Consider the following 27955-nt stretch of genomic DNA (forward strand, 5'->3'; position numbering starts at 1 on the left):
ACACCCTGGTAGGTAATTAACATGCTCAGGCTGTCTTCAGTCTCAAGAGAGCTCTCATTAGCACAGTCTTCTTTCAGTGGGCTTTATTCCCAGCGTTGAGGGCCTATCTGTTAAGAGCTGCCTGTTCTCAGGTCAGTTATTGTGTTGCTTCTCATATCAGCTGGAGAAATAAGGCTGTTGCTTTCTTGGTTTGAAGTGTTCAGGATGGGTAGACAGGGCTTGGTTCTGTTGAGCTCAGATTGCTTACATGAATAGAAGAGTGCACATTTGTCTTTGCATATGTCATGTTGAAGGTAGTCTCGCAGAGCCAGACTTCTAAATATAAAACAAGGCCTGGGCATTATATCAGTACCAAATAGGTTGTAGATTATTATAATGCTTATTTTTTTTTTTTTTTTTTAAATAATACATTTTTCATTCTCATGTCACCTTGAAGCATTAACAATTATTGATTTTTGTTTTTGTCTTATATTTATATACTTATATATTTTTGACAAAATAGTATAACATGTAATTAATCAATTATCAGCCATAACATAAAAATATTTTTTGGCTTAGCAGTAATTTGGATTTTGGTGATTCAGCATCGAAATTAAACATACAACTTTATGATTAACGTATGACTTTTCGATAAAATAATAGTAGAAAAAATATAGATTACAATGCTAAAGGAGTAAGAGATATTTAAAATTCTGCACTGATTCCAGATCACCTTTTAATTAAAATTGCAAAAACGTAAAACTTAAACAAATCTTCAAGAGCTTCCATGCAACAAAGTTCCAGCAGAACGTTTTTAAGCTACTTTGTGCTGTACGCATTTAAACCTTTCCACACGCATTCCCAGAAATTGCATAAAACCCAACCAGTCAGATTGAAGTTTGGTATGTATAAATAAATAAATACATAAAAAAACTCTTGCATCAGATGAAACCACAATGAGATGTTTTTAGGTGCGTAGATATTTATAATGAATGTTTTGGGCTGTTCCTGTGTACAATTTTTAGAATCTTCCAAATGTCGCTTGTGTTTGTTTCTATTTTGACACGAGGCTGTGTATTTATAAGATACAGTAAGTGTGTCATATTCAGACTTTCGCGGTACCCAAGATACTGATGTCGGATAGTGTCTCACTGATTAAACGGAATAACTGACTGTACGATTCCCTGAGTGCATTTTTTCTATCTCTCTCAGAGTAACCCTATACGTCCATGGCAAAAAAATAAATAAATAACCTGATGTGTACTGTCAAGGGATCATATCATTATGAAATTGAGATTTGCTGTCAAAACACCACTGGATACATATCCTCAATTGCACTCATTGCACACTGTTTTGGTTCTGTCTCTTCCTCTCTTTCCATTTTCTATCATGGCTTTGAGTTGATGTTTTTTTTTCTCCTCCGTCTCTCTCTACCTGACCCCTGGAGGCCTGAAGCAGGCCATTCATGCTGTCTACGTCTGCCACAACCAATTACAGTTCCAGCAGAGACCAGAGCAGCCCAGACACCTGTCATCTTCCACTCCTCTGTCCTGGAACCCAATATACTTTTTCTCTCCACTGACTCACACTCACTCCTTCTGCATGACGTTGGCCGATCGCTCCTACTTAGGTTTTTTCCTTGCTTCTCTTCAGTTGGCATATTTAATTTCTCTCTGTTCCAGTCTTATGCCCTTCAGTAAGTCCTGCTGTCTTGCACTCATTTTGAACAATACGTCATGTTTTATTTCTCGTGCAGGATCCAGGAAATTGTATGGCATCAGTGTGATGTTGCAAACGGGTGAACATGTTAGACCGGTGAACAGGTCATTTTTTGATATCAGGATCAAAACACAATTTTTGTTTTTTGATATCATGATTCAATGTGAATCTTGACAAATAGTGCAATTCTGTCTTCAGGTCATGTCAGAGTGACCATATTTGTGATATGTTTTAACTACCAGTTGGAAACTCAGCATTTTGGTTGAGTTATGTTAGTGACGATTACAAAAGACATAAGATTAATCATTTTAAATGTGTGATACAATTTTTGCTATACAATTTAACTGCTGTATAAAACTAGTCATGTAAGTGGTTTGCACATCCTGTGCACAGCTAATGCACCCTTCGGTTTGATTCACTAATGCTAATAAGCCTTGTGCTTTTGACAGTAGTTGAAAAAGAGTGAAAAATATGAAATTCCCCAGTGTGTTCATCTGTTTTATTCAGCTCAAAACCACTTGAACATGTGTCACTTCATATTTATAATTTCTGAACTCAAGCAGAAACCTCCCGGGCTTACTTGGTGGCAGCATTAAGTGAAATTGACTTAATGATGTAAGAAAATGGTAACAAGCCAAAAATATTATGACTGAATCAACCTGATTATATTAGGATGCATCATTTACAGCCACATTTAAGGGTCTGATAAGGAAGACTCTTTTACTTTACTTTACTAACGTTCCTCTGAGGTGGGCTCTGGGATATTAAATGTCCTAACATCTCTGGCTGGGTCCAGCAGCACACATTGATGCCCAGAGCTTTCTTGGTCGTCGAAGTGACAGCAGAATACAGATTCTGGCCGCTGGTGAAAGTGCGTCCTGGCTGATTGCCTATGGGTCCCTCTTAAAAGCGATTAAGAGCAGACTGATTTGATTTCACAGTAGGGAAAGTGGGTCATGGCTCTCTGCAATGAAAGAGCTGGTAAAGCTGGTCAACCAGCATCATGTTTTTAGAAGAAGTCTTGCTATAGTTTCAAGTCCGGTGAGGACACCAGCATCTTAAAACACATGCTTGCAACCACCATTGTTGTTCTTTTTATCAGGGAGGACAGTGATGAATTCTTCAGCCTTTCCTCTTTTTACACTTATGTCACTGCTCTCTGCAGTATATTTATACAGTGACCCCCAAAATATTTGGACACTTCTGGTTGTCAAACTTTAGTGGATTATGTCCAGTGTGATAAACTACACATGTGGAAGAGACGTGTATGAACTTGAGGGGAACTGAACTTCCACTTAAAATTATAGGTATTTAAAAGTCGTAAATGGCTTAGAAAAGAATGAGTTCTGAGAAATATTGTAGGTCTAGAATAATTTGTTTGCAGATGCATGCTAATTCAGTGACTTCTAATTCTAATTTATATTTTTTTAGTCCTTGTTTTAGTCCAAATAAAACAAGGTTTCCATTAATATATTTCAGACTTAACCCCATACTGACAATTTAACTTTTTTTTTTTTTTTATTATTATTATTATTTTCGTTTATTATTTTTGAAAAAGAGGCAAGAGATAGAAGTGAATTCCTTTGGAAGTTCATGGAATAAATTCTCCAACAAATTCTCCATCATTTATTGTAAACAGCCTTAAAATGCCATAATTTATTTTAAAACGGCAAAATGTTTTAAGGATATTTTTTTTTTTTTCCTGCAAAGTACACAGACTTGCTTTACCAAATGTCTCTAGCTATCTTAAAAGCAATACAGAGGTCTATCAAATCTTTGTCTCAGATATGTGCTTCATGAAATTTTGACTGAATCTCTCAGAGGAGAATGACTGTTTGTGGTTCATAAGGAAAACAGACTTCATCTTTTAAAAGAGAGCTCCGTGTGATGTATGAACTCATAGTGATATATGAACATGTTAGAAGTTAAAACAGATGTTATGAAAGGTTATTCTTTAGTCCTGCAAAACGCATTACATTACGGGGGCATTTTTTACCGTCTTTTGAGAGATCTTGTTCATATAACCCCTCTTCCTCTCACCAGTGTGTCCTGTCATATATCAGAAGAGGTGTGTGTGTTACACTGTGGTGGCAGTGTGAAGCAGCAGTCAGTCAAGACCCACCTGATCCCTGTTAAGTTCATCTGAAACAGCAGAGGATCTTTGAAGGTCAAGTGCTCCCTGAGCGGCTACATTATTCCTGAGCCCTCTCTCGTTCCTTCTTTCTTTACCGCAGTAGAGGGTCAGTCAGAAGCCCAAGACCTCTCGCTGAAAGAGAGCTCTTGAAGCTCTGTGTGCATAGGGGCAATTTTACCTCATGCCAGATGTTTCTTGAGGGGGACTGATGGGTGATGTGGAATGACTCCTTGAATAACAATCTGGGGGCCGTTTCCAGCCCCCCTTTGCTCACATCCTCACAAAGCTTCAGTGTTACTCACTGCCGACCTCAAATACACAGCTGCACCTCATTTTCAGACTACATCACCCTCTCTTCCTCCTCCTCCTCTAATTTTCTCAGACTCTGAGCAAGTGAAACGTATAACATTTATTCCCCAGTATTTCAAGTCTAGGGGAGAAACAAGGCCAAAGAACGTGCGTAGCAGTAAATGGATGTACAGTTGGAAAATCTGAGGTCCAAATATAGATCGCCTTTTCCCCGTGGGACGATGCAGCCATAATAGTTGTGCAGAACACCATGGTTATATTCATAGCTCAATGCATATTTTTGCTGTAATTGGGGACATCAGAGCTCATCTTTGGTGGAATATTGCAGATTGTTATGAGTGTTGGGCACATACACACACATGCACACACACACACAAACACACACACACCAGCACCAAAAGCTAGATAGTGAAATAGAACAGCTAATGATTTTTGTAAGGTGAACATGAAACGCTGTTTGCAGCATTACTTTGCTTTCATGATATTATGAATTCTCATGTGAAACAGGATCTACAGCAATAAATAAATAAATAAATAAAACAGATGGAGATTGATTTTATTCACTGGCAATAGATTGGAATGTGAAAGTGGATTTTGTTTACCGGTGGAGGAGGTACAATGTAAGAGGAAGTAGTGAAAGAAAAGAAATAAGTAAAAGGAAAGTCATTTTAGGGGAGGAACAATACATAACTGGTGTATTATCCACAATAAGATATAGGCCTGTTGCATAAATTTACTACTGAAAGTAGTACTTTTTTTTTTTTTTTAAACTGGTCATACCCCTTTTTGCAAAAGAAACGTTGTCTAATTTCCCTGACTAGTTATTAACACACAATCATATTATTATTATTATAGATTTTTTTACATTTAGATTGCCTTTGCCATCAATTAGTGCTCAATTAAAATTAATAATTAAAAACACCAACAACTCTGTTAAATGTACATTTCTCAATCTCAAAATGAATACCCATCTTCATATACACTGTACATCTATAGTGATGTGATGATTGCATTCACTTGTACTTTAGTTGGTTTTTATTTCTCATTTGTCTTAAAGAAAATGTTTTGTAGATTTCAGCTGTTAGCTTTTTTATTGACCATTAAATTAAAATACTCTTATCGTATCAGACATCATTTTAATATCTCAGAGAAAAAAAAGTAACATTTTAAAATCTGGTGCCACGTTAACATTACTAAACATGAATTAACAATGAAATATACTTTGAAAACATCTGTAAATATTATTTAATGGACTGTAAGAAACTAACAATGCAAAGTTAACTATCATTAACAAAGATTTATAAATACTGTAACTAATGCATTGTTAGTCAGTCCCTCCAGAAAAATGTGATTATGCGATCGCTTGATTTAACGCATAATCAGCCAAAGGCCGCATATTTATGCGGGGTTGCAATTTTTCAAATATCCCGCTCTTTTGCCGCATAAATTACCGATTTCAGAAAGCAAAATATGAGGGGCTAGCATGATTTCATAATCCCTGTATTTTCGTTGCAAAGAACTCACATATATATTAGCAGAAAGTTGAAAAATGTTGCGTTTACACAAGTAAAGCGCCATTTTCCCCTATTGCCATGGGAACCTTATGAAGTGACGTAATTACGTGACGTGAACATCATCTGCAAACCCCACGGTGAAACTTGAAGCGGGCAAATCATTCTTATTTGCCAACAAAAATAAGCGCAAAAGAAGGCGTGAAGCAGTTTCCCGATTTGTTACATGACAGTGGAGCCAAATTATATTGCGAGAACTTGCGAAAACTGCGATTTGATAAAATAGAGAAAAAAAGGTGATTCCCCCAACACCCCCTTCTCACTAGGCTACTAACACTGTTGTAGTTTCGTTAAGAAGTTGATGCAACTTTACAGTTGTAAGATTGCACTTTTTTGTTACAGAACAGTACCAAAAACTTACAGTTGTAATTATATTAGTAGTATGTAAAATAATTTACGTTGCAGTAAGAGATTGCAACTTCAATATTCTGTGATTTAGTATGCTCGCTTATCATAGGAAGTGGTAAGAAATTACTCTTTACATTAAGGTAGTAGCCTAGTGAGAAAAAGGTGTTGGGGGAAATCACCTTTATTTCTCTTTTTCATCAAACCACAGTTTTTGCAAGTTCACGCAATTTCATCGCATAAAATTGCAAAAATATCCCACATATTCCATCGCATTTTTTAAGAAAACGTGCCGCAAAATCAAGGATTTTTGCCCGCAACAATCACAAAAAAAAAATCCATGTTTTTCTGGAGGGACTGGTTAGTTAATGTTATGTAATGCATTAACTGACATTAACTAATGGCACTTTAATATTAAGTGTTACTAAATATCAAATAGCATCAGAGAAGATAAAAAGCTAATTTTTTAAACAAATCATAGGATTGCACAAGAGGGATGAGCCCAGAGGGACAGAGGTGAAAAAAGGATGTGAATATATAAGAGCTGGAGCTATACATAAATTGCATTGCATGTTGGTAGGCAGCTGTCTCATTCCTGAAGGAAATGGAGAATTGACTCCTCTGATCCGTGGCGATAAATTCCAGATGTGTTTGAATGTTGTCAGACCGGCAGCCGTGTCCGCATTGACCTCTGTGCTGACAACACCAATCACAGCTCTGAGAATTGGAGGCCGCTGTACGAACGAGGCCCGCTGTGTTGCTATGTTATCAATAATGCAAAAGCTCCGGTGCTTTCGCCTGCTGTCCATGTCTCTCATAACCCAGTTTGCTCCTCAGATCCCTACTTTGCCTTCCTGGAGTCTGCAGGCTTTTCTCCTCTCTAAAGTACGGCCGCTCTCTGTCTGCTCAGACATTGTCGCTTTGGCGCTTGAGTTCAAGGACACAGAGAAACACAAAAGGAAATGGTACTTTAAGCCACACATGCTGAGTTTAATGTCATTTTTCAGCTTTCTCAGTCATCTTTAGACCATATTTTTGTGCTTTTGAGGCTGTGTGTGCTGAAGTGCCTGCTATTGAACAGACTGTAGATCTGTTATCACACCAACATCACATACATGTAACGCGCTTGAACATTTTTTTTGTGTTTCCTCAATAAAATGCGGTCAGGGCAGGAACAGAGGGTGTGATGTGAGATATGTGCATGTGTGATGTATTGGAGAGTGCAAGCAGGTGATAAGTATCGCTCTGAATTGATTAGTCTGTCAGAGGAGGTAAAGATCTGCACCTGCTTCATCAAACAACACTTCACCCCCACAGATTTATAACATCCACCCCCTCTGCACCCCCCCACCAACACCGCAGGAAAACCAACTCAGCAACCCTGCTGGAAACAACCACGTACCATGACCATTTACTGTATAAGAAATATATTTTTGTGTATTTTCATGCTGCGTTTTCATGCACCTGGTCTTACGGGGCCAGACTTTTGATTACTGGTACAAAGTCACTTTTGTGTAAGTTGCTAGTTTTGAAGCTGCCCATTTCACAAACTTGGGAGATTAGTTGTTCCTCAAAAATGATAATTAGAAGGCCAGTAGTTCATACATGTGGAGTGGAAGAAGCCTATTTAGAGATCTCTTTGGAGTTTGCGTTTTTCGCGTGCTGTTTGCGTTAGATGTATATGCTACAAATTGGTATAAGCTCTTTTTTTTCAGGCAGGAAAGTCATTTTATCTGTTAAACAGTCTTCTCACAACCCAATACCTTCTTGCTAAGTGGAAAATATCACTAAACAATCTGGCATTTGGACCCTGTGTGATGAAATTGAGCTTTTTATGATGGACAGGTTCCAAATTATAGAAACCGAGAGATTCGCTATTGATCCCTGTGGGGAGATTTGGTTTTATGCCGTGGATGGAAAGAAACATGAAAACAAAATCAATCCACAAAACTGTTGTGAAATATCACCATGCAAGCAGTTGTAACCAAAGCATATAATGTCCTAAATCTGATGTACCCTTTTGCTTCATTAGGCCAAAAATACCAGTTGTAATATCAAAGGGTGTTTTCTATCAGTGCTCACTGTTATGTGATTTGAGATCTCTGTAAACCGACCACCGTGGGGGTTAGTATTAGCAGTTATTAGCTTGCGGCATTTGAGAGGCGGTAAGCTAATCAGTGCTATTCGTAGTGGAGCAGTGTCTGTGTTCGTTGTTGCGATCTGTGGTCATGCTGTGAGCGGAGCGTGCACAGCTTCATTACACCAAGCTGCGAGTTGGACATCACTGTGCTAATTATAGAGAGAGCGGGATTCTGCGCCTGCCTTTTTCATGATGTCGGCCGAAGCAGGCTATTACTGTTATTCTGCTGCTCTACACATGGGTTTAGTTGAGTTTTGTCATTTTTACTGGAAATCATAGGGAGATGTTAAAACTTTCTTCATTCGCTGCATTTGGCTGTTCCCTGGCCTTTTTCACCTAATTTACATCATGTGTGTCTAAACTTTCTCATACTCATTCTGGTTTCTGTGCCAGCCAAGTGTATGCATAAAGTTAAACAGCGGCGAGGTGGGAACGTGGCACAGAAAGAGTGAGCACATCTCTGGTTTTCAAGCCACCTCCAGCTCTGTTTTATTTTAAGTTCATCTCTCTCAATAATTCATAACCTCTGTCCCAAGAGCGCACAGTAACACGTCCACAAGTCTCATAGTCCCTTTATCAGCTGCACCATGCTGTTCTTTTCTAATCACCCTGTGTCCTGTTGACCACTGTTTATTTATCTAGTTACTGAGCTACAGGGCCACTGTGGTTGAAAATAAGTCTGGGCCTATATATCTTAGTTCTTTTTTTCCAGCAATATTTATCAGGTGACATTTCTTCACAATTGCTCTTCACAGTTGCTCTTGTAAGTTTGTAGTCAGTAAGATTTTTTTAAAAATGTTTTAAATATATATATATATATATATATATATATATATATATATATATATATATATATATATATATATATATATATATATATATATATATATATATAATCACCAAGGCTTTTATTAGGTTAACAAATTTAGTAAAACAGTAATATTGTGAAATATTACAATTAAAATGGACTATGTTTTAATATATTTAAAAAGTATTTTATTCCTGTGATGGTAAAGCTGATTTTTCAACAGCTAGTAGTAGTGAAACTGTGTTATTATTAGTATTTTTTTTTTCTTCAGGATTCTATGATGAATATCTGATGAATACATATTATTACTGTATATTTTAATACATTGAATGTGTCTTTGCTGAATAAAAGTATTAACTAAATAAATAAATAAATGAAAGATAGAAACAATTTTCACACAGAAATTGCTTGTAAATTTCACAAACTGTACAGTTACTGAGAAATAGCAAGATACACATTGATTTAAACTTTATTCTGAAAACTGAAGTTATACCAAAACATACTTCAATCATCTTTATCTACAAGTACAGTGTATCTACACTGCTGTGTCATATAAACCTCTATGTCTTTATTGTACCTCTGTTATCTATGTATAAAAGCCAATATTTGCTTTGACGAACCAGCTCCTGCTAAATATTATCGTGGTAAGCCTATTAGATGTGCCTATTGTGAACCGCATTCACAGTGGTTTTCAGTTTTGAAGCTGTATTTATATATGTGTGAATCGTTGAATGACCTGATGTCAGAAAGCTAGCTAAATTAATTTGATTTCACCTGTTAACAACTGTTCTTAGGCGGGAAGCCTTGACACTGTATATTCTCCTTTATATTAATATCTGTCTGTGTAAGTGAGTAGGATTCTCAGAAGGCTCAGTAATGCCCACTAATACAGTATCACTGGGTTTGAAGGGTTCTTGACATCTGAATCAAGGAGAGACAGGTTTTTTTAGGCTTGACTTCTAGATCATTCTACATATTTCCTATCAATTGAAGATATGGCTAGATGGTTTGACAGTAAGTATGGTAGACATCAGTCAGCAAGACTGCTTTACATCATTTGCGTGTGATTTAAACTCTTATGATGCGGTTTCTGAAGTTAATTAGACAAAAATAGTGACAAATTAAGGAGTCAGTGTTATCTAAATCAATGAATGAATATCTGATTGGAAAAGCTAAAATTCTGGAGATATCTGATTTGTTCTTTACTTTCTGTACTTGAAAATACGGATAGAAAGCACTGCCTTTTCATCTGTCCTTCAATATCAGACACTGCTAGTCAAACCCAACCTAAAATAGATTAACAGGACAAGACATACAGGCAGAGGTGTTATCATATATATATATATATATATATATATATATATATATATATATATATATATATATATATATATATATATATATATATATATATATATATATATATATTATTATTATTATTATTATTATTATTATTATTATTATATATATTTTTTTTTTTTTGGGAAATCGGTGAGCTGAGCTCGTAAAGAGCCTGTCTGGAAAGCTTCCTGGAGAGTCCATGACTCAAATCAGTCCAGGACAATAGAAAGCAGCGGGCCGCCACGGAGGGCGAAACCCGGATATTACTGCGCTTATCAACGAGGAAGAGCTCATCAGGGTTCATTTGTACTCTCAAAGAAACGGACACTAAAATCCCTATCAGCAAGACTGGAAGGAGCGAGCTTTTCTTATTAATTCTGACAGAGGGAGCATATGCTTCATCTGAATCAGTATGCAGTTTTCAATCTGAAATCCATAACCTCCCATCTGAAGATGAAAGGAACAATGGCCCGCGGACAATCTGCCAGCTTTCTCGCAGGAGTTTGGCGGTGTGTGAATGAGTGAATAGGGATGAGATATTGTGTCAGGTCAGGCCTGTTATCAGTGTTTGATAGTGTTTTCTCTCACACAATGTGTGCATGCGTGTGTGTCTGTGTGCCTGTCGGAAAGAGGAAGCATCACTTGCCATGTGGGCTGGGGGGTCAGATGAACGGAGCCAGGATGTAATTTGCAGAAACCTTATACCTACTAATGACAGTAGGCAAAAATTAATTTTACTCTGGATCTTGTAATTTCAGCTATATTGACTTTCACAACAGAATGGGAATAAAAACTAATTATACATTTAGTTAATACTGTACATATTATTATGATTACTTTTAATTTTAATTTGAAATCATCATTAAATTATTTTAATTATTAATCATCATTAAGGGATAGTTCATCCAAAGTAGAGGGATAGTTCATCTAAATATGAAAAAAAAAAAAAAAAATCATCCTTGTTGTTCCAAACTCTTATGACTTTTTCTTAATTTGGCCCACATGACGTTCTTTTTTAAAACAAGACTTTTGAAGCCACATAATATTGGGTAGACGAAAGAAAGCAATAACATTTATTATTAGTATTATGATTATTTATTATTATTTGAAATATATTGGGGCTCATTTATGAAACGAACTACGAATTAACCACACAAAATATATCATAAGCTATAATATAACAAAAAGATTAACAAAAGGATAACCCCCCCCCCCCCCCACACACACACACACTCTCTCCAACATGTATAGGCTATGATTGTTTTTGTGACACTCTTAATGCATTTTATTTCTTTTCTTTCTTTCTATCTTTATTTGATTTAATCCATCTGATCGCACAGGAATCGCATGCATATACAAACAGCATTAGTTCTACCGTTGCATTAGTTCTATCATCAAACAAAATAAAAATTTGTGTTTTTTGGAGTAAGATCAATTTCTCTTTCATGAGATTACTTCATCTTTTTGGCCCAGTTTCGTTTCTCAGTGTGGTACTCTAGGGACGAGGCTTTTAAACCAGGGTGTTTTTAAAATTGAAACATTATTGTTTTTTATATGTGGTTCAGCTTAGTTTGGTTCACTTTTGCCCTAGACACTACACTTGCCATTCCATTTTTCTGAAAGCCATACTAAAAGTACTACACTCTTTGGGACTTTGAATAATACTTTAAGACATTTGATCAGACCAAATGGATGTGTTTCTCCTGGTTCCCACTAAGCAGAGAATAGAATAAGGCTAGTTCACAGGAGTTCAGGAACACATCTTAGTTCGACTCTGGTCTCCCAGTGAGAGATGTGAGGTTTGGAGAGCAGGGGGTTGTTTGTATTTCTTCATGTCAGATATTTCACGCACAGAAGAGCTCAGAAGGAGGTTTTGGGGTGGTGTGGTTGCAGAAAGCTGGGCAGCAGTTTTATAGACCTTTATTTAACTGCTGCTCAGTTTATCCTGTAAATGGCACAGAGCGTGACGTAGTTTTGGTGTTCCTCCATCTAAAAGAAAAAAAACATGGACAGAAACTTCTAATGCCTACAAAAAAATAACATGGCACTAGGGATGTGCAAAACTACATTCATCCATCTATGCGTGCATATGGCTGTTGCTGCTGTCTAACGACTAAAACGCTGTTAGCATTCTTATTTTAAAGCCCAGGCATGCAAGTCTACAGAAGAATACATTTTGTGTATGATTTGCATTTTGTACTAGTTGCCGAAGACTGAGTGTCATGACAAATTATGTGCATGTTTACTTTGGTACGGAAGCATAGAGTTGGGAGAAAGATGTAAATGTGAATGTAGAGAGAGGAAGAGAGCGGTCTCCAGACAGCAGGCGCAGGGCTGTAGCACCTGCCGCAGCAACGTGAGTCCCAGCCTGCAGCGTTAAATATTTACTGCTCATCCTCACACGACAACACAGATCACACAGCAAGCTCCCATCCCTCTCTCTGCATCCCTCACTCCTGAATCAGCCCTAACCTCGCTCTTCTTTTATCATTCCTTTTCTCTAGTAAGCTGTTTTTTTCACCTTTCCGTTGTTCTGTTTCTAATCACTGTGCTCTTGGTTTGTCACTCTCTTTACACTTTCTAGTGTAAGGCAAACAGCAAAAAACAAGACATTATGGTTCCTCTCCATAGCTGAAGGCCTGTTCCCAGAGCTCGAATTGCTGCTTGCTACTACAAGCCTTTCAACTCAAATAATTCACTTTTTTTCTTTGCTTGATAATCAACTTCAGCAGTGTTAGTTGTATATTGCATCAAACCTATTTATTTATTTATTGTAAAATTACAATAATAATAAAAAATATATATTATTAGATTTTATATTTTTGGACTATTAAGATTTATTTTCATAGAGACTTTTTTCCCCCCCTGTTCTTAAGTTAAACACATTTTCCTCCCAATTATTATTTTTAATAATCATTTCAGTTATTAATAATAATAATAATCAAGGATTCTAATAATTATAGTGGGATAACAATAGGATGCATTGTTAATCATTATAATATAATTAAAATAATAATTATTATTAGTGTTAAAGGTAGGTGAACTTTTTGTAAAGCCTAAAGAAAATCTGAAATTACGTGAGGTGAAATTTTGGATGCACGAAATGCAAAAAAAAAAAAGAAAAAAAAAAAGTGTGTTGTTGCTCCTGTCTTACATGGGAGTTGAAATGCTTAGGACGTTACATAGCAGAACCAGCACATTCTGCTGTCCAGCACGAACTTGTTATTCCTCGCCCTCTCTCTCATTTCTTTAGGCTCTGTTCCTGAACACATGCTGTGTCCAGCTATACTCAAATAAGCAGAAATGCAGCTGGGATCGATTTAAGTTTTGTTGTGCGTTTGGGTGATTATAGTGTCTGTAGGCATGCATGAAATTAGTGAGTGATTAGTGTGGCTCACTGCTGAGTATCTGGAGCGAAGCAGTACGCCTGAGATGCATTCTTTTTCTGTTTCTCTGGAGATGTTTTTTTCCCCTCTTCTTGCTGTCTTTTAAGTGTTGTCCCATCTCCTTTTAAACAGTTGGACGATCCTTCTCTTTTTCCAGCACTCTTTGCAAGGAGTGTTCGGGAAATAGAGGAATGAAACGGCAGGCCTCACGCCAAGCTTTTTTTCCCCTAACCTATTTAGCATTCACATCAACATTTATGGGTAGTTTTGGGGATGGGAATGTCTTCTAAGATGGTGTGTGTGTGTGTGTTTGCCTCCTGCTGTGGCTGTCTGTCAGACTCTGACCCTGACCCCTCCAGAGCTCCTGCGCTAATATTTATTTAATTTCAAATGGCCAGCACAATGCCGAGAGGTCAGAGAGGAATAACAATCACAAACTGGCAGACGGAGACCAAAGCTTGAGCCCTGACTTCCTGTCTATCTATCCGTCTACATATCTGAAGGCATCTCCTTTTTCTAGATTTATCTGTTTGACTGACTGAAGACTGGACAGCAGGGTCACTTTTTTGTTTTAGTGAAACTGTTTTAGACTTTCAGAATTTTATAACACACACACACACACACACACACACACACACACATGATTAGCATCGTCGATGTGCATTTGTAGACACTGTCCCATGTACAATACTTTTCAATGACCCTGTGTGGTAGTGCACTAAAATATTTAAATAATTTAAATAATTATAGTAGTTTAGTAATAATAATAGTTTTAAATAACCAAAAATATTTAACATGAACCTGAATACATTAATTAGATATTGTTCTGGGTCACATAGAACTTTATATTTAACCCTCAAAAATAAAATAAAATAAATATTTGTGGACATTTTGGTGTTCTGACATTACTTTTATGGCAGCTAAAAATATTTTCTTACAAATTTTCATTATTTTTTAACATTGTCGTAATAATTATCAGGCAGTGGGAATAAGATTTGTCCAAATTACTGTAAATTACTGAGAATTAATGGATGGGTTATTTTGTTAACTAACTATTATTAAAATAATAATAATAATAATTATTATTATTATTATTATTAGTAGTAGTAGTAGTAGTAGTAGTAGTAGTAGTAGCAGTAGTAGTAGTAGTAGTAGTATTATTATTATTATTATATCACTGTTGCTTAAAATCTTAATCTAAACATCTTGTGATTTTGGGATGAAATATTTAATTTCTTCACATATACTAACATATAATAATTCTATAATAAACAAACGATTCAGTAAAATCTGTGAAACTAGAATTAAACATGAATTGAATTTAAAATGATTCATGACAAATATAATGTTTCTTAATACAACAACATTCTAAATACATGTTCTACAACAATTTGTACCTTTGTGCAACAAGTAAAAGCAGGAGTGCCTCATCCCACACAGTGCTGCTGTCCTAGTGATTGATGGGAAATGAAGTGTTGTGGTGGAATGGCCTAAATCAGCGAGCCAGGAGAAACATGATGTTCCCCTTCACTGATCTAAGTAATTGGAACGGGTTTACTCAGTTTTGGAAAGGTGCTCTGCTAACATGGGGCAATCCGGGCTGACTAGAGTTTTTTATCTATTTATTTATTTTATCTGGCCTGTGCATCCAATATCCTTGTGTGTGTGTTTGTGCATGTTTTGCCCATTACAAGGAGGGGTGTCACAAAGCTTATCCCGGTGACTTCTGGGATATTTCCATTCCCCCGCTTGATCACAGACGCTCAGTTTGGACGTTTTTTGAAAATCTCTTTAAAAATATATCTACATTGTTACTATGAAAACATATATGCAAATTTATAGATTTATATATCTTTTTGTTTTATATTATTATAAAATATTTTATAGTATTATTTTTGTAAAATAACTGCTGGATTGTGGTGTGTTTTTGCAAACTATCAAAGTAACATTATCTAATGTTAACTATCTACTTACCAAATGTTAGTTAAAATTAAATGAATACCATATAAACTACTTCCATGCTGTGAAAGTGTGCGGTCACTTTTACACGCTCTGTTTTAGAATTTTTTTTCTGCACCTCGAGCCTTAGCTGTTATTTTTCCCTTTAATCTTTCTTTTACCAGCAATCTTTCCAATGACAGAGATAATTATTCAGTGACCCGTTTAGCTCAGAAAACAGCAGCCTACGAGATAAATGCATTTTTGTTGAGGCAACTCCCGGGTGAATAGCTGCCCCATGCATGATTGTGGGCCGGCTGTAGCTATTACAGAGAAAAGCCCTTAGTTCAGCTCATCTGGAGCTCTGCTCGGCCTGGAATAGCGACATGTTGATTTTCTATTGATGTACTGCAGTGCTCAGACTTAGCATGAAGAGGAGAGAGAAGAGTTTAAAAATGATTTTCAGAGTCTGTCCTCTCTTTGATGACACAAAATCAATATCTCAGAGCGGCCCGGCCCGGCCCACTGCCCATCAGGTGAATGAAAATGGTGAGAGAGGAAGAATCTCTTGGGTTTTTGTGAGGCAGTCAGCAGAGTTTCATGTTGAATTATGCTTCTCTCTATTAAAGTATCCTGTTTAGTGTATTTTAGTGCTATTTTACTACTGGCAGTACCTCACTGTTTGTTTGTGGGATTTACAATGATACAAACACACACGAACACACACACATATTCACGCTCAATGTACAGTCACATAACTTTATAAAAAAAATAATAATAATAAAATATGGATATGAGTAGCCCCTGATGAACAAAGTAACATAAGCAGAATAAAAAAAAATACAAATAGTTGATGTATTAGAAATCAGAAATATTTGGAAGCATTTAGCTAATTAATAATAATTTTATTATTCATATTTGTTTAATTTATTGCATTAATAATACTTTATATTAAAATGATATATTAATAGTTATTCAAACTATTTAAAATAAAATTATTTGTATTATTATTATTATTATTATTATTATTATTATTACTACTATTATTATAATAATAATTATTATTATTATTTATATGAATATTCTTTATATTTATGAGATGACCCTGGCATATATGAAAAACAAAATAAAATTTAAAAAAAATACACACACAAAGATGAATTAGCAATCATAGTTGTGAGCATTTAAGTAATTAAATTATTATTAATTTTCATAATGCGTTTGAAAATTTACCAGGGATATTATGTGTGTGTATCTATAAGGTGTGATTATTTTTTTAAATAAGTTTTTGTCTAAACTTATTTATTTATTCATGTATTTGTTTGTTTCTGTTTATTTGTTTTAAAACATTTAACATTTAAAAAGCTATTTTAATTAATACAAGAAGGAGTAACAGTAGTATTAATAATAATAATGTATATTTATATTTTAATTTATATGTAAATTTAGAGTGCGCATGTGTGTGTGTGTGTGTGTGTGTGTGTGTGTGTGTGTGGCCCCCTCATCTAAGGTTAGATGAGTCATGGTGTCTGAGCTGTCCCCTTCACAGCTGATTGGCAGCCTGCCGTCTGTCTCTCTCCCTCTGAGAGAAGCAGAAAGAACCGAGGAGGAGAGCGAGAGGAGGAGCGGCGCGGGGATTTGGTTTGCTTCAGTGCTTATTAGGATTTAGCCCTGATTTGGGCTCTTACGGGGAAAGAAAGCACTCAGGTTGCATTTAGCCAAGCTGTGAATGTCTCCATTTGGCCTCCAGAGCTTTAGCTCAGTGCTTGCTAACCGGGCAAAACATTTCAGGTCACAGTTTTCTTTTATGTAACCCCTGAGGACAGCTTATAACCCTGGTGAGGTAACAGCTGTAGACAATATACAGCTCAGGAGTTTCCAGAAGGCACAATAAGAGCTGGTTAGAGGCAGAGTGATTTAGAAATTAATTGAGAGCGTGACTAGGGATGCATGATGTTAAATGAATGAGGAAGTGTTCGTACCCAACCTGGAATCATTACCCATCCGGGAATCCTTTAATCTGAAAAGTAGAAGAAATACTTGCTAAAACCCTGTCCTATGCAGTCCTGACAGCTTCTTTTATTTTATTTTATTTTGTGATTTAGTATGTGATTAAATGTCTTTGTGGTTAGAGAAAAGTTTTTTTCATTTTGCTATAGGTTCAGCAATGGGGTTAATGTATTAAAGCAGATGTATCGATATATAGATATATAGATATAGTAGTTTCGGTTCTGTTCCAGCTTTCTCTCAGTAAAGAACGACAGCAGGCGGGCAGTTTGGCAGACGTGTCCATATCTCCCTGGCCTCCAGGACATGAGCAGACAAGCCCTGAACATTTCATCAACTCATAATGACTTTTTGAAATCATGCTCTCGGTCGCTGACTCTCACTCTTTTCTTGTATTCTTTCTCTCTGTCCCTTTTAGATGATATACGTGCTTTACAATGTCTTAAAACATTCAATCACAATTCAGAAGCATAACCATCTGTTTTACAAATCCCTATTAAAGGGCCAGTTCACCCAAAAATGACAATTTTGTCATTTGCTCACTTTTGTGCCACACCTGTATGACTTTCCTTGTTCTGTGGAATCACATTGGCTTTCCTTTTATGAAATCAATAGAGATTTTACAAAGTGTCTTATTTTGTGTGTACATGATCATAGTTTTCCTCTTTCCCAGACAGCAACATAGTGTTGGCCCAGATCCGGCCCACATCTGGCCGGCGTGAAATCCAGATTGTGGTCCGACACTGGTTGCTGTCTGGGTTGTGTGAATTATATCATTAATAAACTAGGTATAAAATCTGTCACTGGGACAGTACCCTTTCAGAAGGTCTACTAGTATGTGCCATTTAGGCACTAGTATGTACACTTAAGATATGAATAATGTGCTAATATGCAATTTTTAGGAGTTAATAAGGTGAATTCTGATTGGATAAAGTCTAAAAGTAATTAATGTAGGCGTATTTACCAAATTTGGTTTTTGGTTTGACAGGTTTTTAATGATGCTTTCAGTCTCCGAGAAAAATGTCATCTTTCAAAGGCCTAATATGTAGCACCCTAAAAGCCAAGGTTTGTGAACTGCTAATTGTGTTTGTTCTAGGTTATTAGATTCGATGTTCCTGCACAGGAAGTGTAGCTAATTATGTTGTCATTACAGCGGTCCAACACATGCACGGCATTGTTCTGAAACGTTAACGGCACATCTGTCATAGGCATCAAAATCTGAGAGGAAAACAAAGAGCTTGGGTTTTATATCTCACTCCCCTACGCCACCCTCATTCCTGCAGAGATATCCGTCTGCTCCTTTGTCTGCCAGATACACTCTACTCTCTCATGACAAATGAGGCCTGTCATTGTTTAGAGCCCTTCAGGAACAGCTCCTTATGTCAATGTCCAACCCTAATACGTTCGGGGAATGGTTTTATGAAATCATAAACAGTAAATGGAGATACAGGTAGAGGCCCTGCAGTGAAGGCAACTGCCAGCGAATGACAAAAGGAGTTCCTGGAAATCTAACACAAGGCATTGAAATTGAATCCCTTTATCTCGCCGACGTTTATTAGAGGCAGGAACAATCGTCTGCCGTGTTTTTCATATCCTGAGATTTGAATGTGATTTGCGCCAAGCCTGGCTGATACAGTCCAGTCGTTTCCTCTTAAATAACATTAGCACCTGTGTCGCATTGCCATGTGAAAGATATCAGTGAAGAAGCCGTCATTTCTTCAGAGCTCCGAGGTTAGGTGCTCAAGTGCATTTCGCACCCCGATCAAATAGTTGTAATGTCCTGACCCATGCATCCTCTGCATATGAGATTGCAGAATGTGGAGGAAGTGGTTGTGTTCATGTGCTGGATGTCCTCGACCCCTACGGTGGCCCCTCAGGCTTTAAGACAAGTCAAATCCCATTATCTCCCACCCTGTGTCTATTGATGCTTTCCGTATTGAAGTTCAATAGAGAGGCCTTGCGTAATCCCATAGAAACATTCCGCTTAAGGGAGGGGATTATTAAATGAGAGAGTTATCTTAAAATGACATTGCCCTGTCGACCACAGGGGCCAATCACATGTCTTTCTCTGGGCTGTGGGGAGATGCTCAGAGTGGCATACTAGCTTTTTTTTTTTAATACTTAGTATGCAGTGTGTATGCTATGCGCAATTTAAAAATTCACATAATAGACGGATGACCTACAGCATTTGCCAGACTTTGCAATATACAGCCAAAGCACACCATGTGAGATGTATCCCATAATGCAGTGCTGCCAAAATTCTAGTGTGATTAATGAATCTAAAGTAAAATCTGTATGATTTTTTAACATGGTCTTTAAAGTTGTGTTATGTTGACTTATTGTGAACTTCTAATACTTACTTTTAGCTGAAAATGAGGTTCATTTTGGACTGAGTTAATTGGTGCCATTCAAATTAAATTAAAAGGTTCCCACAGTTATGCAAGACATTATTATGCGATTTTTGTCTCTACAAAATTATTATTATTATTTTTTCCTTATTCAGTAATCATAAATAACTGGAAGGGTAATTTATTATTATAAATGTATTTTTTATTGTTCATTGTGACAGTATAGCATATACTATTTGAAAAGTTTAGCACTGTGTAATATTTGTCAATTAAAAAAATAGTAAACCATATATAGTGCATTATGCATATATTCAATTTGTTTTGAATAACGAGCATGATTTGAAATCATTTTAGTTGACAATAACAACACTGCTGTAAACATGCCTGTTACTCTGCAAGCTGGAACATAGAGACAAAATAGTGTCAAAGACATCACGAGTACAGCAGATTTCTGATGTGACTTTCGATTACATTGAATTTGTCATTTCCAGTGTGGGTGTGTTTAGAGGAAGGCTAATCTTAAGACCTATCTAGAGTGTCTTCTTCCATTTTCGTTCCTTGTGAGTTTGTGGGCAATCAGATGGACCCTCACCCTCCACTATGAGTGTGATGGGCACATCCTGATCGTCCATGTCCTGATATCATATGATGCAGTAACACCAGCTCTTAGAGCTCCATCTGTGAGTCTCCACACAGCCTTATCACATACAGACCAGGATGCAGCTCACTGCTGGTGATTACCTATCTTGTGTGTGTGTGTGTGTGTGTGTGTGTTCCAGTAATGATGTCATCCTCCAGAAAGTAATTCACAGTTATCTAGGGGTGTGTGATTTCTATTTCTTTGCCTGAGGTAGCGAGAGACACCAAGACACCTCCGTGAGTGTATTCTCTCTTACACACACACACACTTGTTTAGCCCGGGGACTAGGTATTGCTCTTTCGGGATGTGATTGTATTTCATATGAATTTCACACTTGTTGGGGAAAAAACCCAGCATATCCTAGACTGTTGTGGAAAGAGTTTGATTGACACATCCATATTCCACAGCGGTTTTAGGCCCATTTGCCTACTAGCCGTTTTCCCATGTTCCTTTTATCAGCAGTTCACTTGCTATTGAAAAACAGTAAATTAGCAGCTACGTCTGTAACAGTGTACATGTCATACATTGTTAATCTCAGGTGAACCTAGTGGTTATCTAAAAAAATTGGGGAATGCAAATGCCAAAAAAATTGGCAAAGACATGCCTGCCCTTGTCCTCGCCATGCAATTAACATTGTCCTTATTGATGCTGATGCAAGGTAGTTTTTGCGAACAGCATTATTGAAGAGGCGTTTGTCGTGCTCAACACCAGAGCACTGTTTACTTACTGTCATTTCTTTAAAAAGACAAGCACCGTCTGATGCATTATGTATGAGCACGACGACGGCTATGGGGTTGGTAATTTTCTGTCTTGCGAATTTGTTCTCTAGCCGAACAAAGGCCAGTAATTGAAAAATGCACACCTCTGCTTTGACGTCTGATTGGATAAAGAGGGATGTTGTTGAAATCTGTTCTGCCTGTTTACTGCTGTGATAGCCAATTAGCACAGAGAAAATTTGTTTAGATTATAATCAGTGATACATGGATGCGATGTGACAGTGTTGCAGGCAGATAACCCAAACGGGTCATACTTCATCAGTGGCGTACGTTGGGTTGTCGGGTCCCGTTTGACTTCTTTATAAGAGATGGAGGAAGTGAATCGGGATATCTAGATGAAAAGTGAACTCATAAATGAAGAATTATTCATTTTGGAATTGATTACTCACTTGACCGTTGACTATGATATCAGTATTGCTGAGATCAGACATTTCATGTGCATTAAGTGGATGCATATACTTTACATAAATCTTTTCAAGCTCTTGTATTTTCTCTGTTTTTCCTTTATTTATTTTTAAAAAATTTCTAAAGCATTATTATAACACATCACACAATTATCGAACATCATAAAACGCTTTCACCATAAAATATTTGAGCAATGCTGTAATCAGATTCCACAGATGACCGCTACTCTGTAAATTAAAATGACGATTAAGTTTGTCTCATAAACAATGTTGTCTTGTGAGTGGATCGTTTTCATATGCGCTCGCCTCCCTGAAGCGTTGCGTTTTCCCTTTTTTTATGTTCAGGAATCACATCTAAAAGCTATTGATTGCCATAAACAAAAAGCTGGAGTCAGATGGGTATGAATTTTTAATGGGGCAAACCTCCTGGAGATATCCGAGATGTAGATTTCTGGAGCGTTCGCTTCCCCTTGTCTTTTGATTTACTATTGGAGTGAGAGCACATGCTGTTGGGAGGAGCGGACGCAGTGCTTTACTTTTCCTCAGACGTATCGCTGCACTTGGATACTGAAGTATTGAAAAATCTCTCTGTTGTGATGTATGAAGTTTGGGCTGCCTTATACAAGAGGCATAGATGTAGATTTGGGGGTCCCAAGTGTACTACCTCCATTCCATGGATGTTTGTAAAGTTGTGAGTTGTCCATAATCATGCGTCTAATGCATGCATCTCAAGTCATAAAAGATTTAATACAAGTATGTCCAAACTGTAAATCATTTCACTGGTTTTTACTTATTTCACTGCTAAAAAAATACATTAATAATAAATACATTTAAAAAAATAACATTTTAATAAATGAACACGCATAAAGACTCACTATTTCAATCATTTTGAAAATTTAATTTGAATAGTGCTTCTCACAACACATATTACTTCAAAGCAGGTTCACAGAAAATGTTTGTTTCAATTTTACAATTAGGAAGTATTCTGTTTTCATTCAGAGATGAGTATGTCCATATATGGCAGTAATATGTACCTGTAATATAATTCATGTTATTAGGTTAGTTAATGTCATGTATTCAGTTAAGCAGATGCAACAAACATTATTGCGCTCCTATGATTACAATATATTGACAATGATGGACAGTTTTGTATGCTGATCCAAAGTTGGCATCAGCTGAGGTCTTTGTAAGTGTTGGCCCCATCTGAAATCTTCAAAAAGGCTGGATCCATACTGAAACTGGTGCAATCTGTAGTTAATCTGTAGAGAATCAGTAAAGCAAAATGAGAATAATTAGCTGCTGTCCATAGCATTTCAGATAAAAGATGATCACGTGTATTTAGAGATTTAATAACACACTTAATGAGAGCTGTATGAATGCTTGGCTAAAGAGATGTGCCTTTAATTTAGATCTAAACAGGGAGGGTTGACAAGTATTGGATAACTAGTCAGCCGCCCTGACCCTTCACTTTTCCTGACATGAAAATTATACTGTTGGGATTTTTTTTTTGTTGTTCAAATAGTACTTATGTCTTTAACTCTGTCAAACACTGCTTTTCAAATAAACATCAAACTTCCCTGAGCCTTATGACTCCAATAGGAGCAATTTCCAGTGTTTCACTCTCACTTGAGATTATTTGCATTGAATATAATTTGGGTTTGGCACAATGAACAAAAATTGTGGCTATTCAATCTTCGTCCCAGCCGTATTATTTTCACTGCTTGAGTTCAGCACGTACTGCTGAAATGGCTGTGGTAACGCTGAGTCTTTGAAACTCATCTGAACAGATGCTGGAGGTCATAGACTTCTTCTCTCCTAAACACTTTGAAAGACTTTCAAAGATTGTTACGCAGAAGGGAATTTCCTGTGGCCGTAAGGACCTATGTGTGTTCGCTCCAGATTGTGTGTGTGTTTTTGGTGTGTGTTTGTGTGTGGTCAGGCTGCCTGGGAGTTCTGATATACCGCTGTGGATCAGTGCCAGAAAGGAACAGCCAGGCAACCCTCATCAGCAGTCCAAAACTCTCCAGTGCAGCGGCACTGTGCCCAGCCTTCACCCCAGACGCTCCACTTCTGATTAGGCTTTCTAAGAGCAGAGCCCTGCTCATCTCTTTTTCTATCTCTCTCCTTCTCTTTCCAACCGCTACAACTCAACAAAAGCCCACCACACTCAAGACTAACATGCCCTTGAACCTAATTTGAATTTATTTGTTTGCTTATGGCTATTTAGGAGGCCGTGAAATGTATCCCAACTGGCTGACTTTTTCATTTGAATAAGGACAATGAAATGGGATGGCGTGGTGTAGTGGTTAAGGTTCATGGGGTGGTAATTGGAAGGATGCTGATTCGATCCCTCCATTGTTGTCCAAAGGAACAAATAAGTTTTTGTGGCTCAGCAGGTAAAGCATGGCTCTATCAGTGCTACGGTTTGATAGCGCCTTGCTATCAGGTGAGGTTTTCCCACCAGTGTATTTTATCAATGAACATGTTCAGTGACAAGTATTGATCCAAGTTATTCAGATCATTGTTCTGGAAGGCATGCGTTCCTCCAGGGAGAATGGAGCTGATGAAGCCATAGCCTAGCTATTAGCACCAATGTTGGAAAACCGCTTTTGCTTGTAGTATGTCAGCTTATTCTACTTAACCCTAAACAATCTACTAATACTCTAATGATAGTTATTTGACATGTATTTACAAATTTACTTAGCATTAACATAATGTATAAAGATTTATCATCTAAAGTGTAACCCATTTCCTTTGTACATGTATGTGTAGGTGTGTTTATATATACATCATATCAATCACATCAATATACACAGTAGACATTCATATATTATGTTAACTTTTATTTTGGATGCGATTAATCTTCAGCCCTAATGCCAACTTTAAATAATTTTGTTTCTCAAGTAAATGTACCCTTAAAAAAAAAAAAAAAAAGGTTTTATATTTGTACTGGACAAACAACACAAATTAAAACTGGCTCCCATGATAAATCAAAGAAGCAATGGAGGCTTATGAAAGTTACACATTGTATTTCTATTCATGTTTTTAGAGGAAAAGAGAAACTGCAACAAGTGCTATGAGAATATATAGGAACCGAGGTGGAGATTGGATCTTTGCGGTGCAGGGTTAGCATGCCGCTCTCTGCCGTTTGTGGATTTATGGGTGAGCAAGGGAGCTGCAGGCCTTGATTAAATCCGTGACCTTCACCACTCACACAGGCAATCAAGGCGAGGATAAATTCATCATTGCATTGATCCATCAATTGAATTGCGTTTCCGACACTAGCGATGGCTTGACCTCGGCGGCCAGCTGGATTGTCTAATTTGCTCACGGTGCAGATTGCTAACGCTCTCGCCTTAACTGCACTGTGAATTTACGTCTCTACCCCTGAGACGCGCCATCACAAACCACTTCCCTCCCACCAACATCCCCTCAACGAGTGCCAGGCAGCAAAGCAATCAAATAAATATGCCCTTTCCAATTCATTAACATTCACACAGCCTCCAAATTTACATATATTAGAATATGCAGAATCCCTATGTGGTGTGTTTTTTTTTGTTTTTTTTGGTGCCTTGAGCTAGAGTGAGGCTAACACCATGCTAAAGTCATACTCGCCACCTTCATCTACTCCTCTACGCACTCCTTCTCTCAGTCCTATGTTTGTGAGAACACTTCGCGTTTGTAAATGGGTAGAAGACTGAATTCCTCCTCACGTATTTCACATGGTTCCTTAGAGGGACCAAGAAATTAGGTCATCCATTGGGGCTCTGAGGCAAACAAATGAATATGAGAAGCATATGTGAATAAGATGGGAAATAGAAAGAGAAAGATAGAAAAGTGAAAGCGAGGAATCGATGCATTTTGAGGACAGAGTCAGGTTGCCATTCTCTAGTTTGTAAACATAATCGTGGTGTACTCTGTGGCAGGGCAATGTTGGAATCTGAATCCAAGTCTTAAGAATGTGTTTTGGTTTTGCGAAGCCCTTTAGGGACGCTCTGCTACAAGAAACTATTTGTAATTCCTGCATTCGGGCTCATTTTTTTTCTACTGGTTATATAAGTCCGTGTTGACTGACCCATTTTTACAGAACACGGGATGTTGTAACAGCTCTGAAAAGGGGAAAAATAATGTGTATTTACAACTGAAGTGTGTACTTTCTTTGCATCCTTGAAAGAATTCCAAAAATAATGAATGTTTATAAACCATTTTTTTCAAATGCTGTCTACCATTGGTTAGACAAACAGTTAGTCATGACCCAAACTCATCCTACTCACTTCTGATGGTGACAACTGGTTTTGTTTGGTTGTTCTGTTGGCAAAGTTGTTGATTTATGGATATTAGAGGTCAGTCTGGAAGACCACTTAGATGATATGGTAGATACTCTTTAAAAACTGGTCTACTTTTTTACTTTACTTTTTTTTATTGTTTCGCTTCATGTTTTATTTCATGTTGTTTTACTTATTGTTATTTCATTTGGTTTATTCATTTTTTTAGTGTTTGTTTCATTTCATTTAGTTTTGTTTCGTTTTTTTTGTTTTGTTTTATGTTTTGTTTTGTTTTTTTGTTTTGTTTTGTTTTACTGGAGTGCTCTTTGAAGATGTATGTCTAACATTTCGGTCTTCATGTGTCTGTTTTGCAGCCTGCAGGCCAGGCACCTACAAGGCCTCTTCCATGGATGCCTACTGCACCAAGTGTCCACCGCACAGTTTCGCCCATCAGGAGAAAGCCTCCGAGTGCTCCTGCGAGAAGGGGTTTTACAGAGCTGACATGGACCCACGGTCAATGGCCTGTACACGTGAGTGATCCAGCACTAAACTAATAAATCTATGTTAGATAGATCATGCATGGCTGATGATGGGCAGAGAGATCCATAGCTGGATGAACTGATGGAGAGAGGGGTGAATGAATAGGTGGAGGTAATTAAGAATGCACGAATGTACATTATAAGTGTATGGATACATTAGATTTATGGATAAACTGTTGAAAATAAGGATAATAGGTGGATACATGGACTGGTAAAATGATGGTGAGTTAGTTGAATGGATAGTTCTAATAATGGATGGAAGGACAGACAGACAGATGGATAGAAAAATGGATGGATAGAGGACAGGTTTTTTATAAGAAGAGGCTGGAGGCTGTTTTCCTTATTTATTCTTATAGACTGGACACAGTACATTTTCACCTCCATCACTGTCTCATCATCATACATCATGTCAGATTGGACGTTTAACGCTGCGTTTACAAGATTGGTGAGGTCACCTTATACAGACCAGGATAGTGAGTCATTGCCTATGTGTGTGTGTGTGTGTGTGTGTGTGTGTGTTGCGGTGGGTTGAAGGGCGGAAGAACGAAAAAGAGAACAGAAATAAATGAATGAGAAAGAAAGAACCCAATACGACAGATCCTAATTAAAGGACTCATTCATCTGATAAGACAAATCATGCGTGCAGCTAAACATATGGATTCACTTAATGACCTATAGTTGTAATACATCACGCACACACTTACACACAAACTCACCTCCCACCCCAAACACACACACTCTCACTGCTTGCTTAATGTAATGATAAAATTAATTAGGGCGACAGCAGTGAAATGAGACTGTTTGTACTGTATATGAAAATCATGTGCCAGGAAATAAAAATGATGTGCTAATGTGATTACTTAGAAACCAGCTGTAAATCACACATATGCGTGTCAACAACATCACGTTCAGTTTATGCGCATGTTTTCACTTTTACAACTCAAGCTTTTTTTATGCAGTATTCCAAAATGTTAAACCTGTTTGAAAATTGCCATTATGCTCTTGTTCTCATCAAGGTTTTAATTAAGAATCCACTATTAACAGTAATATTGTTAAATATTATTACAATTGAAAGTAGCAGTTCTCTATTTTGACATAATTTGAAATGTAATTTATTAACTGAATATTCAGAGGCCATTACTCCAGTCTTCAATGTCTCTTGAATCTTCAGAAATCATTATAATATGCTAATTTGGTGCACATTTCTTATTATCAGTGCTAAAAGACTTGTGCTGGTGATTTTTTTTTTTTTTTTTTTTGTGCAAACTGGGATACATTGTTTTAGGGTTCTTTGATAAACAGAAAT

The 27955-nt window shown here is 37.0% G+C and overlaps 1 protein-coding gene across 1 annotated transcript in view; it reads left to right on the plus strand.

Annotated features, from left to right (window-relative positions):
• epha4b (eph receptor A4b) overlaps positions 1-27955 on the plus strand; it is a 102153-nt gene that overhangs the window by 26221 nt on the left and 47977 nt on the right. The window contains exon 4 of the mRNA XM_052549211.1: positions 26485-26640. Within this exon, the coding sequence (XP_052405171.1) occupies positions 26485-26640 (156 nt within the window). The remainder of the gene's footprint in view (positions 1-26484; positions 26641-27955) is intronic.

The sequence above is a fragment of the Carassius gibelio genome, chromosome B2 (genome assembly GCF_023724105.1).
Source record: "Carassius gibelio isolate Cgi1373 ecotype wild population from Czech Republic chromosome B2, carGib1.2-hapl.c, whole genome shotgun sequence".
Classification (NCBI taxonomy): Eukaryota; Metazoa; Chordata; class Actinopteri; order Cypriniformes; family Cyprinidae; genus Carassius; species Carassius gibelio.